General features: G+C 43.6%; 1 protein-coding gene across 1 annotated transcript in view; it reads right to left on the bottom strand.

Annotated features, from left to right (window-relative positions):
* Positions 1-26,298, bottom strand: part of LOC144891256 (extracellular calcium-sensing receptor-like) — a 98,144-nt gene that overhangs the window by 10,458 nt on the left and 61,388 nt on the right. Inside the window, exons 5-9 of the mRNA XM_078773672.1 lie at positions 13,035-13,316; positions 12,207-12,297; positions 11,569-11,846; positions 9,731-9,958; positions 4,434-4,557 (exon numbers count right to left, since the gene is read on the bottom strand). Of these exons, the coding sequence (XP_078629798.1) occupies positions 4,434-4,557; positions 9,731-9,958; positions 11,569-11,846; positions 12,207-12,297; positions 13,035-13,316 (1,003 nt within the window). The remainder of the gene's footprint in view (positions 1-4,433; positions 4,558-9,730; positions 9,959-11,568; positions 11,847-12,206; positions 12,298-13,034; positions 13,317-26,298) is intronic.

Raw genomic sequence — 26,298 nt, 5'->3', positions numbered from 1 at the left:
TGATATCCTCACCAACTTCGCAAAAAAGATCCTCGCTTCCTTGCGACATCGTCATCTGCTTCCTTGCGACATCGTGATCTGCTTCCTTGCGACATCGTGATCTGCTTCCTTGCGACATCGTGATCTGCTTCCTTGCGACATCATGATCTGCTTCCTTGCAACATCATGATCTGCTTCCTTGCGACATCGTGATCTGCTTCCTCGCGACATCGTGATCTGCTTCCAGCTGAACGGCAAAGCCTCTCTCGAACTGGACTCAGAAATTCTCACCACATACACATCCCTCAATCAAGAACTCAGCGATATAAACAATCTAGTGTCCCTGCTCTCGTGAAACTGTTAAACGTCCAGTTGAAACATGATTAATGTATTTTAATCTTTTAAATGAATTTTTTTTTGTTTGTTTTGATTTTCTGCGTTATTATTATTATTATTATTAATTTTTTTTTCAATAATTTTGAAAGATTTCAACTTTTATTACCAGCATGTGTAATTTAATACAAAGTAAATAATATATTCACATGTTCTGTATAATTGCTGAATGTTTTAAACTTTTTAATGTCTGTAAAATCGTTATCTCATCTCTTAAATGTTTTTTCCTGTTGTTTTTTTAAAAGTAAAGTAAACTTGTTTGTAAATTTATTGACCTATTTATTGAATAATTTCTTGTTATTTGCATGCTGGTGGTTGATTTTGAAATGTTATCTATCGGTATTTATTTGCTTTTTCATTCATCGTAAATTGATTTTCTCATTTTAATGTAAACACAGCCATTTTAGTCTTCGGACTATGGTCTTGTATGCTTTTTATGTTAATAAAACCGAATTTATTATTATTATTATTATTATCATTATCATTATAATGATCTCTTTGACTCTGGAAAATCCTCTATCTTTTTGCTCCATATCTCATCCCTCAGATCGGCAGGCAGCAGCCTCATCACTCTTTGCAGCCTTGGGAAAATTACAAGCTGATCAAACAAGTGGAACACGTCTTTCAATCCTGACAAATCTCACACTCTTACGATGTCTCTCCGGAAAGACCGTCTGGAAAACCCTCCCATTTACTTTCTCAACAACCCTCTTCAAGAAGTTCTGTCACTCAAGCTTTCGGGTCTCACTATCTGCCATGATCTTTCCTGGGAAAACCACATTTCCAATCTGGCCTCCAAAGCCAGTCGCTGACTGAGCATCCTCCGTCGTGCGAAGTCCTTCCTTGGCACACCTGAGCTCCTCGCCACATACAAGGCTTTCATCAGCAGCTCAATGGAACACTGCTCTCCCCTCTGGGCCGGTGCTCCTGCCTCACACCGAGCTCGGCTTCACGCTGTAGAAACCAAAGCTTTCAGAATCATTGGAATCTCCTGTCTTTGCCTTTCACATACTCACCACAGGTAGGTTGGTGGTCTTTCTGTTTTCTACCGACTCCTCTCCGGCCTAGGCCCCCCTCCACCCCCCAGCTCTGTCTGTGCTCTGTCCCCCAAATATTCCTACAGGTCGCACAAGATCTACCAGCATCCCTCGTATGGTGAAATTGCCAAAATCAAGACTCTCTGCTCACCAAAAATACAATTGTGAACAATTACTTAACTTCGAGCATGCATGAAGATCGGGACAGATTCGAAAAATTGTGACCTCCCCCGCAAGATCTCGCGAGACCACCCAATTCTTCTGTATTCTCTGACACACTATCAACTGCTCTGGCTAATCCTTCCTCTTCTCCAATGGCTTGATCTCCGATCATCAATTTGGATTCAGACCAGGTCATTCTACTCTGGACATGTTGCTTCTGCTGTCTCAACAATGGATGGAGGTCCTCAATGCCAAACAGGAAATCAGAGCTGTCTCCCTTGACATATCACGTGCCTTCACTACGGTCTGGCAACCCGCTCTGCTTACCAAACTCTCCTCCTATGGTATCCATGGAAATCTCCAATCATGGCTTGCAGACTTCCTCTCTGGTCGTAGTCAACGTGTGGCCCTGAATGGATTTCTCTCATCTCCCCTTCCTGTTCAGGCTGGAGTTCCACAAGGCAGTGTTCTGGGCCCTGTGCTTTTTCTGGTCTTCATCAATGATCTCTCCGAATCTCTAGAAAATCCTCTCTCTCTGCGCTCTGTCCCCCAAATATTCCTGCAGTTCGCACAAGATCGACCAGCAACCCTCTTATGGTTAAACTGCCAAAATCTAGGCTCTCTGTTCACCTTCACTCTTGTATTCCCCTTTTTCCCCGCATCTGGAACAAACTCCCCCACTCCCTTCAATCCCACTCCTCCCTCCAGGTCTTTAAAACAGCTGTTCACCACCATCTCTTATCTTCTTCCCCCATCCAAAACCTTGATCTTTTCTACCCCCGCTAATTCACCCCAGATACACCTTTTCGAAATTCCAACTTATTTCCTGGAAGTCCTTGCAGTGTCCATATGTTTTATACCTCTCTCACCTCCCCCCAAGCCCTCTCCCTCCCATAGTTCTCTCGATGTCCCTGCTCTCAAATGTTGTGTTTGTGTCCTTTGCCCTCTCTCCCCATCTTGTCTACCGCTCCCCTTATTTTGTGTTTTATGTGTTGGTTTGTTGCGATTTGACTTTTTGTGTGATTAATGTTAGCTCTCTCACGAGCCTCGATCTTGTATACAAAAAAAAATAAAAAATAACTTCACTCTTTCATTCCTCTTTTCTCCCGCCTCTGGAACAAACTCCCTCACTCTCTTCAATCCTACTCCTCCCTCCAGGTCTTTAAAATAGCTGTTCACCACTATCTCATATCTTTCCCCATCCAATACCTGATTTATTGAGCAAATACTCCTCCATCATCCTCAACCTTCTAGAGAAAAGAAAAAGTAAAAAAACCTAATTCAAAAAAAGTTAATTTTTTTTTTTGCATTACCTGTATGGGCTTCTTCTAAATAGTAAGATCAATGAATCACCCTTTTTTTGAGCAAATACACATCCATGAGCATCGACTTTGATTAAAAAAAATTGGGGAAAAAAAAACAATTCAAAAATTTTTTTTTACACTTGCGTTTGCTGGGTCTCCGAGACGTCCAGGACTGCATCGTCGTGGGATTTTTTTTTTTATGACTGCATGAAAGAGTTAAGGATACCTTTTCTGATTTGTTGTTTTCTTGCTCGTGTACAAATGTCATTCAATAGTCTATTGACCTTTTCACATACCCTGCTAGTCCTACTCACACTGGTCTGTGCACTCGCTTTACTAGTTCAGTTAATTTGCCAATTTGTCATCATTGGTTGTGAAGAGTTTTAGATCATCCATGTACTGTACTTCTCAACTATGACTATCACTACAACTTGGTAAAGTTTCATGACAATCGGTTTAGAATTGTGACCTGTAGGTGATTGACAAATGGACAGACGGACAGACGGACAGAATAACAAAGTCGACCGACCAATATACTTTCAAAATCTTCGACTTTGCAAGTAACAAACAGGTCAGAGGTGAAAACGTAATCAAATCATATCACACAATTATAATCTCTTCGATATAATTATAATCTCTTCTCTTCGAGAATCAAAATGAGATGACCTAAAATGGGTCATGATGTCTGGATGTCTGTCCGTCCATCCGTTCGTTCGTTCGTTACCTTTTTCCGATTTTTGCCACTCCTCCCTTATCACCCAGCTAATTGTTCTGAAACTTGACACATGAATACAAGATAGTAGCCCGCACAATCACTCGGGCTACAAGACAGTAGCCCGGAATCGATTTTTCGATTTCGGATCATTGGGGCTCTCAGGGGGTTACCCCCCAAACTTCAGATCCCTACTCATCCCTTATTTAGCCACTGTTTGCTCTTAAACCCGATGCAGCCCTTCTGCTCAGGCTTCAATTTTTCGATTTAGGATCATGGGAGCTCCCATGAGGGGGTTACCACCTGAAACCTCGGATGCATAATCGTCCATTATTTACCCACCAATTGCTTTGAAACCTAATACAGCCCTTCTACTCGATGGCCCGCACAATCGTTGAGTCTTTCATTTTTTTTCCAGATCATGGGAGCTCCCAGGGATGGATCCTCTACCGGGATCCGGGATCTACCGGGATCCTCTACCCCCTGAAACTCTGTATCTCTACTCGACCCCTATTATTTACCAACTGATTGCTCTGGAACCTGATTCAGGACCTCGAATCGATTGTCTACAGGATCACTCAGTCTTACAGTTTTCGATTTAGGATCAGGGGGGCTCACAAAATCAGCAGAGGTCTGAATTACAACCTTCAGAGATGACCGTCAACCCACTCTGGGCTATTTTTAACGTCTTTGGTATGACATGGCTGGGTTTGAAATGCCAACCTCCCACTCTCAGAGCGGCCACTCTAACCATTAGAGCACCGAGTCTGGTCATAATTGTAAAACATATTGTAGGTTTACAAACAATGTCTAATTTACAGAACGTTAATACCTCTTTTATTTTACCTGTCTCATTGGAGAATTGTCCTTGTGGGCAATCAATGCAATCGTGACAACATAATGGTTCTCCTTTCCGGGCAGCCTTGCGTGTTCCAGGTTCGCAGGGATAGCTGCACAAAGAGCTCGGAACCTTGAAAACAGAATTCGTCACAGTTTTTAAATATAATTCATAGACAAGTTGTGACTCAGTCACTTGTATTTTTATATCACTTGGAAATGAAATATACAGTGCCGTCCATAAGTATTGGAACGGCGAGGTCAAGTTTGTTATTATTGCTAAATCTACTATATAAGAGAGATGTCTGTATGCATGTGTGTGTCTGCCTGTCTGTCTGTCTGTGTCGCCATTTTTCTCAGAGATGGCTGAACAGATCTTCGTCAAACTTTCAGAGGTTCATCAGTGAGTGCCCGGGAGTGTTTTAGGCAAAACAAAACCCAATTTTTTTGAAAAAAAACATCGGTTTTTTGGAGTAAAAAAAGAAATAATCGCTCGATAGTGCCTAAGCTTTTTAAAATTAATGACAGTTATATACAAGTACACATTCACATAAATAAATACAAAACAATCACCAGACATTTGAATACAAATAAATCAAACAATTCCAGAAGTGTACGAAGTTTGTAGTACGGATTCTTCTTCTTCCTGATCGGTATCACACTTAGCTCAGAAACGTGATGAACGCCATTCACCACATTCACTCACCAGCATATATATGAACCCCCTTCCTCTCCTGCCTCCCCCATCCCCTTCCCCTCTTACCCCCCTCCCCTCTTGCCCCCCTCCCCCTGTGTCGCGAAATAAAACCGCCCCCGTATAAACTCTCCCCCCGGCGAATTTGTACCGGTATAAACTCGCCCCCGGGCGGATACGTTTCTCGCCCCCATCAGGATAGAATCGCCCCCCATTCTCGTTTGCGGATATATAAATATACATATGGAAATATTGGTTTACAAGAGGGGACGTGATAAAAGTACTACTAATATTGTTTGGGGAATTGATTGAGTGCGGACTTACACATTTTCTCAATCTTTTAAAGACATACTTGAACACTTGATATAGTAATTATTGATAGATTTTTATTGGTTTATTTTTATTTTGGTTATGGTTTTATGGTTTTTATGGTTTTATGGTTATTTTATGGTTATTGTAATGGTTATTTATGGTTATTTTATGGTTATTTTTGGTTATTTTATGTTATTTTATGTTATTTTATGTTATTTTTGGTTATTTTTATTTATTTTTATGGTTATTATGGTTTTATTTTTATTGGTTTACACCAATATTCAGTTGCCCTAGTTGTAGATTAATTGTAAAAGAACTCTTCCACAATCCCCAAGAGCCACACAATTGTTACACTTTTTTCCAAGTTTGAATATCTGCTGAAACATGTACATATATATTAAGAGGGGCGATTTTGTCATGGGGGAGAGTCTATTTCGTGGCAGGGGGGGGCAAATCTACAGACTTGGCATTTAATATGGAATTATTTTTTTTGTGGGGGTGAACTTACTTTTCAAGATGTCTTAGAACGAAAAGTTCATTGGAATTATGTTGAAATTATTCTAGATTTTGTTAATGTGACCTTTAAAAGAAACAAAAACCACATTTGACATTTCGAAACAAATAAATTGATCCTTGAAAGTGATGTAAACTGATATCGAACTCAATTCATGGACAGTACTGTGTTAAACCTCTGTACGTTTTCCAGAAGTATCTCTTTATTTTGCACATTAGCCAATTATTTTTTTAACAAAAACAAAAGTTAAATTACGACTGGGATTACGGACAGTAAAATTACAGTTCAGTACTTCGTGTAACCCCCACGAGCATTCAGGAGAGCACGTACACGTTGAGGCATGCTGTTCACGAGATTTGCCAAGGTTTGGACAGGAATCGCTTGCCATGCAGTGACAATAGCCTGCTGCAATTCACGCACAGCGGTCGGCTGCTGGTCCAAGTGGTCGATTTGACGCGTTAATACTGCCCACAAGTGCTCTATCGGATTCATATCCGGGGACATGGCAGGCCACTCCATATGCTCTACACCATGGTCAGCAAGAAAGTGTTGGATCATGCGAGCACAATGAGGCCGTGCATTGTCATCTTGGAAGACAAAGTTTCCTCGAAAGGCTGCACGAGCAAATGGAAGCAATGTTTCTTCTAGAATGGCCCTGTACTTGAACTGGTTCAGGTTTCCATTCAGAACAACCAGGTCAGTTTTGCCCCCTGCATGAAAAGCAGCCCAAACAGTCACCCCACCACCTCCAGCTTGGACTCTTGACACAATACAATCTTTGTTGTAGGCTTCATGCACTTGTCTGCGCATTCAGACGTGGCCATCTTGACGATAGACCAGAAATCTAGACTCGTCACTGAAGATCACGTGTTCCAGTGTCCTGGCTGCCATTGACGGTGCTGTCTGGCCCACTGCAATCGGCGCTGATGGTGTTGTCTGGTCAGGCATGGCTTTCGCAGGGGACGCCTGGCACGATAGCTTGCTTGAACCAGTCGTTGGTTGACTAGCCTTCTGGATACAGGCACATTTGTCAGTTGCTGCCACTCAGCCCTAAGCCGATTAGCTGACTTGGTACGGCCATTGTGGACTAACAAGTGCAGCTGGCGATCATCCCTCCTTGTGGTTCTGCGGGGACGTCCTGGCCTCGGTATTGGAGTAGGGCACCCCTCTGAGCATTTCGTTTCAGGATCTTTGACACCTGACCTTGACTGATGCCATACTGCCGAGCAATAGCATGCTGTTTCATGCCGTAATTTCGTAAAGCCACCACTCCATGACAAACAGCATTGTCGAGTTGACGGACCATCTCCAGAGGAAGCGGCAATAACTTTTGGAGACGTGCAGCAGTTGATTTCCAATATACAGAACGCAAAAACCCTTGTATACCCGACTGTGAAGCCAATCATCAAATGCACCTGTCCGTACATTTTGCCACGCCACCTGTGATATAATTCTGTTGTTGACTTCTTGCTGCGACAGACAATCAGTGACATGGTTCTTTTCACAAATAAATCACCAAAGTGTAAAAGAAACTCACCAGATTGATATACTGAGTTAAGAAAGTAAACCCAAGTGAAGAAAAAAAAAATTTCTATATTAAATGCCAAGTCTGTATTTTGAGGGGGGCGAATTTGTACCGGTACAGAATCGCCGGGGGGTGGATCTGTTTCGGGTGCGGATCTGTTTCATGACACCGGCAGGCCAATACAGGTGACGATTCAACACTCAAATTGTCCTTGTCCATATGCTGGTAGCTCGGCATCGATGGTCTTACACATTTGCGCGATGGTTGTTTCTTCCACTCAATCGTCGTGGCTAACAAAAAGATCTACCCATCGCTGCTGTTTCATAACAGTTCTTTGTAAAATGTTCTGAGCACAAAAGCAAACATTTTGAAGGCCCGATCTACACTCGGGTATTTCGGACAAACCTTGTCCAATTTCTGGCAACCCTCAGATCTTTCGGCAATTGGTGAAGCATGAAACCATCTCAGTTTGTATTACTACAAACACCAAGGATACATCGACCTGGCATATTTGTGGCAATTCGAAAATTATTCACCGTTTGAGGTAAATCATACTTTTAAATCAAAGTTCAAGGTTAACTTTTTTTAAAGTTTAATTAATCAGTGATATTACCAATAAGCATTACGGAAGTGGCGGTCAACTTCCTGGTGTGACATCAAAGCTAATCGTGAATAACATTTTGCCTTTAAATGCAAAATTACCCACTTAATAAATCTTAAATCGTAAAAAGACATATCATGTCTATTTTGTAGGGTGTCAAGGGATAGATTACCATTGAGGTGGTATGACTGTTTGGGTTCCCCTTTTAAAGTAAATTAAAGTAGTATAATAGTTGTTATTTGGTTGCAAATCCCTTGCATGCAATAAATGCATCGAGCCTGTGACCCATTGGCATCACCAAACTCTTGGTATCTTCCTTTCACATGATTTTCCAAGCCTTCACTGCAGACATTTTCAGTTGTTGTTTGTTTTGGTTGGTTTCTAACTTTAGTCTCCTCTTCATGAAGTGAAATGTATGCGCCACTGGATTTAAATCAGGAGATTACCTTGGCTATAATCTAAAACCTTCCACTTTTTCCCATGAAGAACTCCTTGGTTGTTTTGGCAGTGTGTTTTGGGTCATTTTTTGGCTCCATGGTGAAGCACCGTCCAATGCGTTTAGAGGCATTTTCTTGTACATAGGCAGACAAAATGTTTCTGTACACTTTCAAATTAATTCTGCTGCTGCTATCAGTAGTTACATAATCTATAAAGATGAGTGAGCTAGTTCCAGGGGCAGCCTGCAAGCGCAAGCCATGGCACTACCTCAACGGTGCTTCACAGATGAGGTGGTATGCTTTGGATCATATGCAGTTCCTTCCTTTCTCCACACTTTCACCTTTTCATCACTTTGGCAAAGGTTTATCTTGGGCTCACCTGTCCGTAAAATTTTGTTCCAAAACTCACTGGCTCACCTCTGTAGTTCTTGTCAAATTATATTGGGGCCTTTCCATTTTGGTGCAGATGAGAGGTTTGCATCTTGCGGTGTAGCCTTTGTAATTCTGCTGTCGAAGTCTCCTGTGAACAGTAGATTGTGACACCACTGATCTCTGGAGGTTGTTGGTGATGTCACTGAAAGTTGTTTTAAGGTTTTTCTTCACAGCTCTGATGATTTTTTTGTCATCAACTGCCATTGTTTTCCTTGGCTGACCTGGCCATTGTCGATCCCTAAGTGCACTAGTGGTTTCTTTCTTTTTCAAGATATTCCGAATTGGTGTATTTGCAATGCCAAACCTTTGTACTATGGTTTTAAGTGAATTATTTTGTTCCTTCACCTGCCAAATTGCTTGCTTTTCTTTCACAGTCTGTTCTCTGGTGTTAATGTTGGTTTATGCCAACTGACTTCAAAAGCAGATTCCAAAGGCAAAAGCAAAGGCTAAAACAAAGACGAGCCAATCATAGCTCTTTTATGTGTGAACAATCAATGCAACAAGAAACACCTGTCAGTCATTTGTTCCAATACTTATTGCTTACCTAAAATGGGGGGTCTGAACAATAAAAGTGATATTGTCCTATCATGGAAAACATGTATACATAGAAATACCAAGGAATAAAAGCTGGCCTTCCGTACTCTTGCCTCATATTCATCTTTTGATCTCAAATCCAAATTCTTGAGCATATAGCAATAATAACAGATTTGGCTTCAGTATTCTAATACCTTTGGAGGGCACTGTAATTCAAACTAGATAGAAGCCTTTAAAATAAGAAAACCGAAACTTGCCTTTCGTGAACCATCATTCCAAACTATATCACGTGAAAGAAAACTAAGTTGCTGCTCTTGTGGATACGATGAATCAAAAATACCAACAACTTTGAAATCTAAGGCACTTTCATTGTTTTTCTGCCAGTTCACAATCTCATATACTGCAGGAGGATCTCCATTTTGATCAAAAAACAGTGTTTCTGCCTTGATAATGCTGAATGTGACCTTCTTCAAATAGTATAAAAGCTGAAATATTCATGTGGAGAATAAATGAAATGTAATAAATGAATAGCAGAAATGATACTTTGAGAGACAGTAAAGTGCGTTATTTATGTGCACTCGTCAATTTTCACCAAAGCAGTAAGATTCTCGATTTTGTCATCATTAAACTCAACATAATCATTATGCATAAGAAGGAAGGTAAAATATTAATATAATGACGCTTAAAAAATATCTAAATCAGTGAAGAAATAAATGAGGTTATGGTAACGCATTGGATAGACGAACATGAGGTCTGGTCAGGTGGTTTGTGAAATACTTCGGCTAAGCTTCCCCCGGCCAACCCGACAACAATGTGGGAATGACTGTGGCCATTGCAGAATAATCTTATTATAAAAGAGCAATCTCTATGGTTATGTTTATGTACGACCAAAATGTCTTCTTCTTCCTCGTCAAATAAAATTAACACCCAAAACACAGTCCATGAACGCTTAATTACGTTTAGACTGCTGAGACCCCTCAGACATTTGATGACCCTTTAAGTCCCCCAAGACCCTTAAGACCACCAAGACCCCTGAAGACCCAAAATACCCTTAAATGCCCTGAAGACCCAAAAGAGCCAAAAGACCCAAACCACCCTGATGACCACAAAGACCCTTAAAGACCCAAAATTACCCTGAAGTCACAAACACACCAGGAAGACCATGAAGACCCAAAATACCCCAAACACCAAAAACACCCAGAATACCCAAAAGATCCTTAAAGACTCAGAGAAACCAAAAGCCCCTGAAGACCACAAAGACCCCAAAGACTCCGAAGACCCAAAACACCCCAAAGACCCCCAAATACCCTGAAAAGCCCAGAGGATCCAAAATACCCTGAAGACCCAAATGGCCCCGAAGACCCAAAAGATGCCGAAGACCCAAAATATCCCGAAGACCCAAAATATCCCGAAGACCCAAAAGATCCCGAAGACCCAAATGATCCCGAAGACCCAAAAGATCCCGAAGACCCAAAAGATCCTGAAGACATAAAACACCCTGAAGACCTAAAATACCCTGAAGACCCCAAATACCCTGAAGACCCAAAACACCCTGAAGACTTCCAAATACCCTTAAAGACACTGAAGACCCAAAACACCCTTAAATACCCTGAAGAACCAAAATACCCCAAAGACCCTTAAAGACCCAGAAGAACCAAAAGACCCTTATGACCCAAAAGCCCATGAAGACCCAGAAGACCCCAAAGACCCTGAATACCCAAAACACCCCAAAGACCCGAAATACCCTTAAAGGCCCAGAGGATCCAAAATACACTGAAGACCCAAATGGCCCTGAAGACCCAAAACACAATGAAGACCCAAAAGACCATGAAGACCCAAAAGACACCAAAATGGTCAAATATGCCTTTCCCTCTGAAACGACGAGTGGTGAAGCGCGCGGAGCTCACCGAGTCACTCTATTAAGAATAATAACCCACCACAATCTGCACGATAATGAGAGGGCATGCCCATTTATATGACCCACACCCCCCTCCCTTGGCCACTCTCATAGGGAGCGGTTGTTTCTAGAGAATGTACAGTAAATGCTGTAAATGCACAATATATTATTTTGAATGATGGTTTGCTCTCTTGTTACCTGCCATGATTTGAAGTTTGTAATCATAGCACAAGTACCATTGTGTAATGGACCTAACCCAGGAATACATTGTTGCAAATCGTGCAAGGCATGAGCAAGAGCATATGTAGCTGTGTATGTGGAGTACGTCACCCTCATGTGAGACACATCAGTGAATTCTGTCTTAAAATTCCTGAGATCATCAATACAGTTGCAGGTCCGTAGTTTTGTAGTTGAAATGCTCCACGAGCAGTTGAAAGTCATTTCCCAGAATTCCAAAAGAAATGCATTTTCTGAACCTTCCATGTTGCAGCAATAATTTGGGAATTTAGTTTTTCTTGTTTTCCATGTAATATTGTTGTTATTTTCATAATATAAAACACTATCATTCACAACATGATTTGAAATATGTGTTGTTTCCCGTTCCAAGTTTTTATTATACAATTCAAACACAATGTCATTTAAAAACGTCCAATTATTTGGAATACCATTTGTTGTGTGATTATTATGTAATTCCAATCGTTCATGAAGGAAACTTGTAACATGCTTGAATTTCCTTGTCATTGATACATTTGCAGCATTGTAAATGGTGTTTTTGTTATATTTCCTTGCTGTTTCAAAGCTAATTTGATGTGGATATCTGTTAGACTCATGTTCACAAAGTGAATTTTGTAAGAATGGCCGAAGATTTACAAGAAATTCATAAAAACCTGGGATTGAACCTCGCTGGAGAGCAAAACCAATGGTCCCCTGAAATAAGTGAGCAAATCTTTCAGAGGCGTATGGTTTGAAAGTTGCCCAATCTTCACTTGCGATCCACGTCTTTCCGGTAATGTTTCTTTTCCAAAGTTTGTCAACAAAAGGACCAAATCGACGTTCGCCACTGAAAACAACAACAACTGATACTCTGCTTTTTTCAACAGTTTCACCTGTATATGGAGAAAGTGTTTTCCTTATGATTATGAATATAAATATTTTTCATTGTGATTATAGATTGAAATATCTCAAAAGTTACAATGGATAACATCCAAATCAAACATTAATTAACATTTGCCAAATAATATTGCAGACAAAAAATAAATTGTAACTACGTAATGTATTTTGCTAGAGATGTATACAATAACATACTTGAAGTACGACAGTTCCTGTTGATCTAGTGTCAAAAAAACAATAAATTTGCCTCGTAAAAAATGGCAAATTTCACGAGCATCACTTTAATATCAACTCCCATCAACAAGATGATTTGTTAAAATTAATCGATACATATTTTTGAAAATAACTGAAATTTTCCTTTTTGTATTTTCCTTCTAGAATGTGGGTTACAGAACTATTACATGTGGTTTGAATGCAAATCATCGGCTCACAGTTATTGAAAAAAAATGCAATTCCTTGCTCTCCAAGTGTCTTTTAAAAATGACTAATTTGAATCACACATTATTCTTTTAATTTTCATTATTAATTTTAATTTATTCTGAAAAGAAAAGTACATCCTCACCGAGTTTCATCATTTTGTCCACTTCATCAACACTTGGAAGTGTTTCAATAAAGTCGAGACAATGTCCTTTTTTTTCTGCTTCATTTGCAAATTGAGCGATCCCTTGTTTTCCATAATCATCATTGTCTTGCAATGCTCCCACAAAAACCCAATTGAAATGAGACACAATGCGAGCCATTGCCGCAGACTGGAAAGCATCACTCGGTACCGTACGAAGAAAGGATGGATATTCCTTCTTGTCACTTAGGCATTTGCACGTTGCTGTGGAGCTTATCTGAAACATACGAGCATTATGCCATTCAACATTTCATTTTCTTAATCAGTGATTTCGTTTGGTGAAGTAATAAAGGTGAAGAAAACCTGAAGAAATTAATAAAACAGCTTTAAATGTATTTGCCATTGGCATGGAAAAGACATTGTAAACTAGAAAGAGCAATCAGAGATTGCAGACCCTCGCCAGGATGTTTTCAGTCGTTTTAAAAGCTTTTGTGTTAACACAAATATGGCGGCCGAACCACGAGACCAATGACGTCATTATTATTATTATTATTTTCTCCACCAATTTATCTCATGGATGATGCTCAAAGAATTTAATCTTGATCGGATGAAGTTTTGTTTTTGTCGAATTATGACGTCATAATGGAGGCACCTATGACATCATCATTGACATATGTTATTTCACATGGAGAGTTGTTTACAATGAGACATGACTCAATTATTTCTATGCAGCACTTTCAGAGATATAGAGGTGAAATCTTTTCGGTTTTACCAAGATGGCGACCGAACCACGTGACCGATGACGTCATCGTTTTTTCCCCCTCCCCAATTGATGCCTATATGACGCTCAAGAAATTTCATCGTGATCGGATGAAGTTTTGTATTTGTCGAATTTTGAGGTCATAATGGAGGCACCTATGACATCATCATTAAAATATTTTATTCCCCATGGAGAGTTCTTTACAAAGAGCCATGCCTCAATTTTTTTCTATGCAGCGCTTTCGGAGATATGGAGGTGAAATTTTTTCTGTTTTTCCAAGATGGCGCCCATAACACGTGACCTTTGACGTCATAATTATCATTCAAAAATTCTACAGGTGGAGTTGCACCTATGGTGAAAATTTCCTGTCAATCGGATCAACGGTTGTAGATAAAACAAGTCAGGAGAAGACGATGGTTCACGAGCGAGCGGTATTCAATGACAAAGGACGGACTACTTTGAAATGGCCGTCCTTTGTGACCTTTGAAAGTCAAAACCGACATTGAAAATATATAAATAGGAATGTATTATCTGTTATGAGACTAGTTAGCTACACAATACCGAAAATTCGGTGCGATTCCGACAACTTTGAAAATTTGACCTTTGTGACCTTGAAATGTCAAAACGAAGGTTACTGACCTTGAAATGACAGGAAATAATGTATAATCAGTTATGAGGTTAGTTAGCTACACAATACCAATAATTCGGTTCGATTCCGACAACTTTGAAACATTGACCTTTGTGACCTTCAAAGGTCAAAGGTCGAAGATTCTGAAATTTGTTGGAAAACTTGTATTTCATGATGTATGTGATAATATAAGATCATGTACGACATTTCAGCCTATCAGGAAGCGAACAATGTAATAAAACCATCAAAAATCGACTTTTCTAAATTTTGTGACCTTGTGACCTTGACCTTGGGGCGAAAATGAAAAATCGAGCTTTGTGGGGCTAGACACATGACATTGGCCAAACCAAATATCGAAACCCCAGTCAGATTCCACCAAACCCTTCGGAGAAGATGTCGCCTGAACTCGATTACCCCCTAAAAATACATATTTTTGGGGTGTGGCTCCGCCCACAATGGGCGCAATACGCCCACTCTAGGCAGGACACGAGATCATGATATCAACCTCCCACCCAAGTTTCATCAAGATCTTATGATATCATCGGGTAGTTATGCTGCGGACAGACAGACAGACATACAGAGACAGACAAACACACACCCATTACGAATATAGTGGTCACTCTGTTTGATAACTCGTGAACCAATAATATTTATTCGGTGCGGACAAACAAACGAACAGACAGACAAACAAGCAGACTCAAATGCAATATCCTCTCCGAAGGCAAGGGTAATAATAAATCACTGGATTTGAAAATGCAAATATATATCAAAGCCAGAATATGTGTGTGTTTGTGAGCTTGGAAATAGATATCATCCAAGTAATTTGATAATTTTACGTTTCCAATCTTGCAAACCTACTGACCCACCAAGACTTTAGAAGGTTCATCAAAATAATCTACTTTTGTATTTCCATGGTTTGTCACTATAAATGGTTTAGTTTATTGAATTTATACGCCTCAACAACAAAGCTTTTGCAGGGCTATCCATTTACCAAATATGACTTCAAATCCAGTTGCTGGAATGGATGTGGTTTTGGCCTTCTTTGTAAATATTCCACAACAGCTAAGATTTCACAAGGAATCTGTCTCTTATGGTCTTTTTGGTCCTCAGGGTCATTTTGGCCCTCTGGGTCCTTGGGGTATTTTGTGTCTTCAGGGTCTTTGGGGCCATTCGGGTCTTTTGGGTCCTTGGGGTCTTTAGGGATGTTCAGGGTATTTTGGATATTCTTGGTCCTCGGGGTTATTTGGGTAATTTGGGTCCTCACAGTCATTTGGGTACTTTGCATCCTTTGGGTATTTTGAGTCCTCGAGGTCATTTGGGTATTTTTGGTCCTCTGGGTATTTATGTCCTCGAAGTCTTTTGGGTATTTTGGGTCCTCTGGGTCTGTTGATTACTTGGGGTCTTTTGGGTATTTTGGGTCCTCAGGGCTTTTGAGTGTTTAAATCTCGATAGTCCTCTGGGTCTTTTGGGTCCTCGGGGTATTTTGGGTATTTGAATCCTCAGGGTTATTTTGGTGTTTTGGTATTTTGGGTTTTTGGGCAGGGGCTTTTGGTTACTTGGGGTCTATTGGATATTTTGGGTCATCTGGTTCTTTTCGTTATTTCGTGTGTTCAAGGTCTTTGGGATCTTCTTGGTCCTCGGTGTCGTTCAGGATATTTTGGATCCTCAGGATTTTTGGGGTCTTTTAGGTCCTCAGGGTCATTTCGGTACATGGCTCCTTGGGGTGTTCTGGGTCCTTTCAGGGTGTTTTGGGTCCTCGGGGTATTTTGCGTATTTGGGGTCTTTTGGGTGCATGGGGTCTTTTTTGGTCTTTTAGGGGCATTTGGATCTTTTGGATACTCAGGGTCTGTTTGGTGTTTTGGATCCTCAGGACTTTTTGGTCCTCTAGGTCTTTTGGGTCTTCAGGTGGGGTATTTTGCATACTCAGTCGATTGGGTCCTAGTGGTGTTTTGTGTCTCCGGGCGTGGTCTTTTGGGTACTGTGGAAGTGTAATCAATTATATTCAATCAATATATTATACATATATATATATATATATATATATATATATATATATATATATATATATATATATATATATATATATATATATATATTGTTACGGCCCGCGGATAAGATGTTGTGTTTGCCGAGCGGATGGCCCCGCGGTCGTACAGTTACACCGACTAACCCGATTCCCGAACGTTGGCCGGATCGCGCCACAGATATTCAATAGGGAAAAGACTAAGGCGACATGGATGTGAAGAAGAAGCAGACAAAAAGGTTGGAAATACGAATATAATTTATTTCTATTTACACCCAAAAATAACCAAGGAAGAAGGAAAGATAATAAAATAATTTACAGAAGATTTTAGACAGTGCAACCTAGCTTATACAAACTTAATTAAATACCCAGGACAGAACAAACAGAACAAACTCACGTACACAGGAAGGATGGAAGGAAAGGCAGGAGGTGGATGGCTGGAGGGAAAGGAAGGTCCACTGGGTCCTGCAGCACGATCGGCACGTTTAGCAGCCGCCGTTCCTTCTCGGTCCTGCTCAAAACCGCCGTCCAGGCCCCAAGCTGCTGTTGAGTGTTGTTGCTGCTGTGGCCGCCGCCGCTGCTGCTGCTGCTGCTGTGGATGTCGCGTGCTTTGCCAGAACTACAGCAGGCTTTGTGCTTCCCTGGATGATGATCTCCTTAATGTTCTCTCGCAGTTGGTTCTCTCTGTTCTCCTGGATCATCTCTTTACACAACTCAGCAACTACTCCACTCAACGCAACCACTGACCAACCAACGCAACCACTGACCCCCCTTGCGCGCGCGCTTTTATATCGCCTCCGGCGATCAAGCCGCCGGCCTTTAGGACACGCCCATCGGTGTGCTCACCTCGGCCCTGGTTGGTCGCGCGACCCTCTGGCTCCGCCCTTGATGACGACGGGCGGGCACGCCTTTCTTCCCCGACCCGAGCACATGTTCAATGGTGGTTTTGGAGCGAAAACAACCCGCAGCTGTAACAAACTGGCAAACTGCCCAGTGCAGTTGGCAATGGAGACTTGGAGGGGATGTAGCTGGAAATTGAGGCTTGGCAATGGAAGTTTTGGGAGTGGGAATGGGGAATGAAGAATGAAGGGAATCTATCTTATTTCACTTGTTGCAATGGAGTGTCATCTTAATGGGAGACAAAGCCTTAACCTAAAACACAGAATAAGGAAATAAACTACTGAACAGGGATATTATAGTGTCCTTCATGTATGCTTTATTGAACTAACTATGGGAATGCCCTTTGACCTTTATACAACACTGGAGGCAGGAGGGTCCAGACTAAAGCAATATTCACAACAATTGGTATACAATACAACACAATCAAAAAAAAAACTCAATCCTCATAGCCGCAACACTGCACCCTCCTCCTCTTAGGCACGCCCCGGGCCTATAACTTTAATTTAGTGTGACACGTAGGTGTAGTTCCCTCTACATTTAACCTGACCCAGAGTGTGACAGTTTTAAAACATAAATAAATATGTCCCGCTGCTCCATTGCACCCTACCTAACAGACACGCCCACAGCTAACCGAATTGCGGAATGGTCTTCAAACTATACATTGACGGTGGGGAGCATTATTTACAATGACGCTATTTTATTTACAAAACGCAACCCAGGACCTCTGATTGATCTTTTGGGGGGGAGAGACAGTCTGCTCTGCATCAATGCACCATGAAAGCACCCAAAACGCACCAACACACCCTCAAGCACCAATCGGTGCACAGTCATCATTGTTCATGAATAAAAAATAAAAACAACAACCCCTAACCCTGCAGGTGGTCTCTTGCTCTTCGGCTCCCTCTGCTGGCTATTACTATCTTCCAGATGTCATTTTCTTTGCTGGCGGCCTATTTGGACTATTAAAATGCACCCAACGTGTCCATGTTTATTTTATTTATGGCCCACAGGGGGCCGACTACATGTGGTTCACCTGTGGGGCATCGGTGCCCTGTGGCCAAGGTCCGCCATCAAGATTTCGGGCCTTCATGGCCGGTTCCAGCAGAGGGGCCATGCCCCAACCCATGGGGTCCATAAGTGGTGCTCGGACACAGACATGTGGTCCATAATGTGGTGCATCGATGCAGACAGCTGGTTCTGGGAGTTCCGGGCGCACAATGGCAGACTCACGCACACTCCCCTCGGCGCCCAGTGGCGCACAGGTCCTCATGTGGGAGACAAAGGGGGGGAGAGACAGATGAGCGAGGGGTAAGGTCACAAGGGTACACATCAATCAAGGCAATGCAAGGCGAAGTGCGTACGGAGGGCGAAGTGAGAAAAGCTCGTCCCTACCGTACGTCACCCCCCCTGTCACCTACTCTACCCTTGCCCTTACCCCATATTTACCAAATCTACACATTTACAAATTTGTCACTACTGTCACGTCTTCCCCATATTTCCCCTATACCAAATTCGTTCCCACAATCCCTCTATCTAAAATTTGCCATCACCCAATTCATCATCAATCCTCATAAGGAGGCAGAGATGGAACATCAAGCACAATGTCACACCCACGTCATGATGCGTCTCACAATCCAAACATTTGCATTAAAAATAATAAAAAACCACCTGGCATGGTGTGGAGGTACGTCATCTCAGGTGAGTGGATGTAGATGGTGCGAGGAGACTTCAATCCTAACTATCCTCTAAATGACTTTAACACACTTTACACTACCCTGGGTCTTTCCCTGCCAATCCATTGGCCACTTACACTATGGGATCTAAAAACCAATTCCCATTGACCAAACTGTGGTGCTTCTCAATTTGGGGTCTCACTTCCCCGATTCAACTCCCTGTGCCCTTGCACAATTTCAGGGCTGGGGCATGTAGCTCTCCCAGCAGGTCTACCCACCTGCACACCTCCACCACTGCAGTTGCCACCCGAGCTTACCTAGTTCCTCACCCTAACCTATCTAATTGGGGAAGGCCCCTCCTGGCTCTGTCACCCCTCGGTGCCCTCTGGCACTGGGCTACCCGGGTCCGTCCTCCGGATCCTCGGGCCCCATCCACAACAACTCTACCGGCTCCCAGAGCCCACCTGCGGCCTCACCTGCCCGACATCCTCACAGTGGTTGAGTGCCCAAACCATCTACACACACTAACAGGCTACATGCCCAGCCATTTCCACAACACTAATGCACCCATCCAAATACCATTCTTTCACCCGCACCACAGATGCCAATATCCAACCACAATTTACCTATACCCTCTACCTAACACTTACACTACCCTCCCCGGGTATTCGTGATGGGTGTCCAGCCTTCCCCCATTCACACCTTCGCACCATCCACTCCACTCCACAATTTCCATCCTACTCACTCCACGACCATCCATTCCAATACTCCATATACTCCAGACTCCATGTATTCCACACAACCATTCTCCATACACCTGTTGTTGCACACCTGTGCAATCACACCTGGTGCCACCTGCACCCTCCTTCCTTCCTGGACCATTCGGTCAATACAACACTCATCACTATCACTCACTCATACATTGCGCCACACACCTGTTCAGTTGCACACCTGGGCAATCACACCTGTTCCTCACACACTTTTCACAATACACTTCTAAATACACCTCCAACACTCACACGGCATCATCTAATCTACCTGTTGCCCTGCTAACTTAGTGCTCCCCGTCTTCCCTTTAAACTAAGCACATACCACGTCATTATCATCCACACTAACCTACCTGCGTCCCCACTACAGGTATCATTGTCACTAACTAATCTTAACGTTACCTAAGGTCATCTTCTCTAGATCCCTACATTATATCCTAACTCTCCCGGGCTAGTTTTCACTGCCATAAACCCCATAAATCTAGTGCTCCTTTGCCCCCGCTGTGAGGGATGACAGAGTTGCCATCCCACCACATCGGGTATCTCCCACTATAAATTTTGCTCGTCCAAATTCAACCAATCAAAAATTTGCCAATCACTACCCATCATCTGCCAATCATTACTGCCAATCCTTTGCCAATCATTAAATTTTGTTTTTTTTTCTAATTTCGGGTCCAAAACACTAACCTCATCACCCGTCTACTTACTAGATCCTCTCGGTGCGCCAATTCACTTCTACAGCCCGGCTTCGCACAGCCGAGCCATGAATGCAGGTTGCTTGGTGCCGGCGGTTGGATACGTCCGGCATTCGGTGCAGGGACTGGTGTTTACCTGGGCCGAGATCCCACGCACCACCTCGGCACGGAGCCATCCAATGGCCCGATCTCGACCTGCCGGAACGCCTCAACAAAAAGGGGTCGCCATGACGACCCTTCCTAACGGGCTGCCCGCTCCGCCTAGTGGAGCACGGACGTGGCCGTTCAAAGCGCGGCCCAGCGTGGATCCCGCACGGCGGTCCTTTCGAAACCGCCGTGGTTCGGATCCCCGCTGGTCCTCGCGGCACGCGAAGCTGCTCGGCGCGCACCGAGGGCCCGATTCGGCTATAAGTCGCTCTAACCGCTAACCCGGTTACCATCGATGCTTCACCTGCATGCTCACACGCATACGCTACCCCTCCCCTTTCACCCTCACCGAGCTCGGTGCTCCAACGCCGCCCGTACACCCCGCGTACTTCGCTATTGCACTCGTTCTTTTGCCCACAGACTTGGTCACACACCGGACCACCGCACACCTTTGCACACCTCACCAACACACCTCTTCGCGCCCCCTCCTCGGTCACCTCCTCTGTGACAACCACAGGTGTGCTCTCACTTGCACAACCAATCACGTGCCTCACTTCCAATTCCAGTGTGCACTCCCACACACGCTATACCATTCCAGGTGTGCATCCTTCCATTCCAGGTGTACATCCTCTCTCACCTGCCACAACCAACTCACGCTCCGTGTCACTCTTACCACTTTCACCACCACTCTTGACAGCGCACTCACCCTTACTCTCGACAGCGCACTCTTTCCTCATGCACCCATCTGTTACACACCTTTCTCGCGCATCCTCTTGCGCACACTCTCCCGTTACTTCCTCCGTAACACTAACCACAGGTGTACATTCTTCCTTACTTTTGACAGCGCACTCTTCCCTCATGCACCCGTCCATTACACACCTTTCTCGCGCATCCTCTTGCGCACACTCTCCCGTTACTTCCTCCGTAACACTCACCACAGGTGTACATTCTTCCTTACTTTTGACAGCGCACTCTTCCTTCATGCACCCGTCCGTTACACACCTTTCTCACGCATCCTCTTGCGCACACTCTCCCGTTACTTCCTCCGTAACACTCACCACAGGTGTACACTTTCTTGTTACATCCTCTGTAACACTCCTCACTACGCGCTTCCATGTGCCCCCTCGCACACGCGCTACGACCGACTCACTCTCGACAGCACACACACTCCTCGGCGCGCACTTTTTCCTCACACACCCCAGAGTCGGACATTCTTGCACACCTCCTCCTTCGCACACCGTACCTGTCGCACACTTCACCAACGGCCTCTCACGAACACCCGGATCCAAATCAACCCCCAAGCCGACTGAAGCTCCCCTCACATCATATGCATTTCCGAATATATCGCCACTCACCTTGGCACCTCGTCTCCGCACCTCCTTCACCACCTGCAAACTCTTTATTTGGTTAGCGAGCACATATTCATGATTTGAGCACCGACCTTGTACATATTCCATCACCTCCTCCTGTATTTCACTCTTAGTTTCTGTCCGTCTCTTCTTAATTTCACTCACCCCCTCTTCCACCTCCTTTAACTTTTGCTTCACCTCTTTTATTTCCCGGTGCGTCTCCTCTATCTCGTCCTCTAAGGCTACCTTGACCGTTTCTATGTGCGTCCTCACCTCCCGGTCCTTCGTCTCCATTACTTCTGTCACCTCGTCCAACCTCGTTGTCAGTCGCTCACGTACAATCTGACATTGCCTCTGTGTCGCTATTGTCATTTTTAATGTCGTTTTGTGTCGCTTTTAACCCTCCTAGTACTGCAGTGTTCCTTTGAACCTGCTCCACTAACTCCGTCTGTCCCACCGTCAGCTGTTCCACCTCCTCCGTCAGGTCCTCTATGCCCCCTTGTAACTTTGCCGTCCCATTTCTCACCTCTTTTTCCATACGCTTCTCGCCTCGCTTTACCTCCTCGCGTACCCCCGAGACCTCCTCACTTACACCTCGTCATATCTCCTCCTTCATCTCCTCCATCTCTTTTGTAGATGCCACCCTCATCTGTCCCAATTCATCCCTCTGAGCCTCCAATTTACTTTCTAACCCGATTTTCACCTCCTCTATCTGGTTCCCCATCCTTTTGATTTCCCGGGCGGATTGCTCCCCTACTTCCCGCAATTTGTCGTCCATTGTGTTTTCTAACCCCCTTAACCCATTTTTCACCCCCTCTATCTGATTCTCCTGGGCAGCCATTCTATTTTCCACCCCCGTTAACCCATGTTTCACCCCTTCTATCCCATTGTCTAACCCCTTAAATTTCTTGTCTAACCCCTCAAATTTCTTGTCTAACCCCTCAAATTTCTTGTCTAACCCCTCAAATTTCTTGTCTAACCCCTCAAATTTCTTGTCTAACCCCTCAAATTTAGCTTCTAGCCGCTCCCCCATTTGCTCACCCATTTCTCTTTGCTCTCGGGTGGACTTATCACTTTGGGCATCCATTTTTGCCATCATTTGAATCATAAAGACTTGCATGTACTCTGGCATCTCTGGCTCGGCTGCCGCGACCACGTGCGCAGCGCAATTTGGTGCTGCTACCGTCACGGGCGCGGCAAAATTTGGTGCCGCTACAACCACATGCGCGATGGCTCCATTTTGTGCACCTGAAACCTCCTCAACCACATTGCCATTTTTCTCCTCCTCCCTTTCCTCCACATACATTTCCCGGAGGTCCTGGGTCGATTCTACCCCGTCTATCTCTCCCACCGACATCCCGTCGCCTTGACCAGCCATGGCGCGATTTCAAAATTCGGGTTTTGTAAAACAAACCAAATTTCAGTAGCTCGTAATTTTGAGCACGTTAAGCGCGCTTCAGGTCCGTTCCCGCTCCCGACACCAATTGTTACAGCCCGCGGATAAGATGTTGTGTTTGCCGACTGGATGGCCCCGCGGTCGTACAGTTACCCCGACTAACCCGATTCCCGAACGTTGGCCGGATCGCGCCACAGATATTCAATAGGGAAAAGACTAAGGTGACATGGATGTGAAGAAGAAGCAGTCAAAAAGGTTGGAAATACGAATATAATTTATTTCTATTTACACCCAAAAATAACCAAGGAGAAGGAAAGATAATAAAATAATATACAGAAGATTTTAGACACAGTGCAACCTAGCTTATACAAACTTAATTAAATACCCAGGACAGAACAAACAGAACAAACTCACGTACACAGTAAGGATGGAAGGAAAGGCAGGAGGTGGATGGCTGGAGGGAAAGGAAGGTCCACTGGGTCCTGCAGCACGATCGGCACGTTTAGCAGCCGCCGTTCCTTCTCGGTCCTGCTCAAAACCGCCGTCCAGGCCCCAAGCTGCTGTTGAGTGTTGTTGCTGCTGTGGCCGCCGCTGCTGCTGCTGCTGTGGACGTCACGTGCTTTGCCAGGACTACAGCAGGCTTTGTGCTTCCCTGGATGATGATCTCCTTAATGTTCTCTCGCAGTTGGTTCTCTCTGTTCTCCTGGATCATCTCTTTACACAACTCAGCAACTACTCCACTCAACGCAACCACTGACCAACCAACGCAACCACTGACCCCCCTTGCGCGCGCGCTTTTATATCGCCTCCGGCGATCAAGCCGCCGGCCTTTAGGACACGCCCATCGGTGTGCTCACCTCGGCCCTGGTTGGTCGCGCGACCCTCTGGCTCCGCCCTTGATGATGACGGGCGGGCACGCCTTTCTTCCCCGACCCGAGCACATGTTCAATGGTGGTTTTGGAGCGAAAACAACCCGCAGCTGTAACAAACTGGCAAACTGCCCAGTGCAGTTGGCAATGGAGACTTGGAGGGGATGTAGCTGGAAATTGAGGCTTGGCAATGGAAGTTTTGGGAGTGGGAATGGGGAATGAAGAATGAAGGGAATCTATCTTATTTCACTTGGTGCAATGGAGTGTCATCTTAATGGGAGACAAAGCCTTAACCTAATACACAGAATAAGGAAATAAACTACTGAACAGGGATATTATAGTGTCCTTCATGTATGCTTTATTGAACTAACTACGGGAACGCCCTTTGACCTTTATACAACACTGGAGGCAGGAGCGTCCAGACTAAAGCAATATTCACAACAATTGGTATACAATACAACACAATCAAAAAAAAAAACTAAATCCTCATATCCGCAACACTATATATATATATATATATATATATATATATATATATATATATATATATATATATATATATATATATATATATATATATATATATATATATATATATATATATATATATACATATATATATATATATAGATAGATAGATAGATAGATAGATATATATATATTATATATATATATATATATATATATATATATATATATATATATATATATATATATATATATATATATATATATATATATATATATATATATACAGACTTGGCATTTAATACGGAATATATATTTTTTCTTGACTTGGGTTTACTTTCTTAACTCAGTATATCAATCTGGTGAGTTTCTTTTACACTTTGGTGATTTATTTGTTAAAAGAACCATGTCACTGATTGTCTGTCGGAGCAAGAAGTCAACAACAGGATTATATCACAGGTGGCGTGGCAAAATGTACGGACAGGTGCATTTGATGATTGGCTTCACAGTCGGGTATACAAGGGTTGTTGCGTTCTGTATTAGTGGAAAACAACTGCTGCACGTCTCCAAAAGTTATTGCCGCTTCCTCTGGAGATGGTCCGTCAACTCGACAATGCTGTTTGTCATGGAGTGGTGGCTTTACGAAATTACGGCATGAAACTGCGTGCTATTGCTCGGCAGTATGGCATCACTCAAGGTCAGGTGTCAAAGATCTTGAAACGAAATGCTCAGAGGCTGTCCCTACTCCAATACCGAGGCCAGGACTTCCCCGCAGAACCACAAGGAGGGATGATCACCAGCTGCACCGGTTAGTCCGCAATGGCCGTACCAAGTCAGCTAATCGGCTTAGGGCTGAGTGGCAGCAACTGACAAATGTGCCTGTATCCAGAAGGCTAGTCAACCAACGACTGGTTCAAGCAGGCTATCGTGCCAGGCGTCCTCTGAGAAAGCCACGCCTGACCAGACAACACCGCCAGCGCCGATTGCAGTGGGCCAGAGAGCACCGTCAATGGCAGCCAGGACACTGGAATCACGTGATCTTCTGTGACGAGTCTAGTTTTCTGGTCTATCATCAAGATGGCCGTGTCCGAGTGTGCAGACAAGTGCAAGAAGCCTACAACAAAGATTGTATAGTGCCAAGAGTCGAAGCTGGAGGTGGTGGGGTGACCGTTTGGGCTGCTTTTCATGCAGGGGGCAAAACTGACCAGGTTGTTCTGAATGGAAACCAGAACCAGTTTAAGTACAGGGCCATTCTGGAAGAAACATTGCTTCCGTTTGCTCGTGCAGCCTTTCGAGGAAACTTTGTCTTCCAAGATGACAATGCACGGCTTCATCGTTATCGCATGATCCAACACTTTCTTGCTGACCGTAGTGTAGGGCATATGGAGTGGCCTGCCATGTCCCCGGATATGAATCCGATGGAGAACTTGTGGGCAGAATTGACGCGTCAAATCGACCACTTGGACCAGCAGCCGACCTCTGTGCGTGAATTGCAGCAGGCTATTGTCACTGCATGACAAGCAATTCCTGTCCAAACCTTGGCAAATCTCGTGAACAGCATGCCTCAACGTGTACGTGCTCTCC

Source organism: Myxine glutinosa, chromosome 3 (assembly GCF_964187855.1).
Source record: "Myxine glutinosa chromosome 3, kmMyxGlut1.1, whole genome shotgun sequence".
In the NCBI taxonomy this organism is placed as follows: Eukaryota; Metazoa; Chordata; class Myxini; order Myxiniformes; family Myxinidae; genus Myxine; species Myxine glutinosa.
This window is presented reverse-complemented; position numbering and strand designations above follow the sequence as displayed.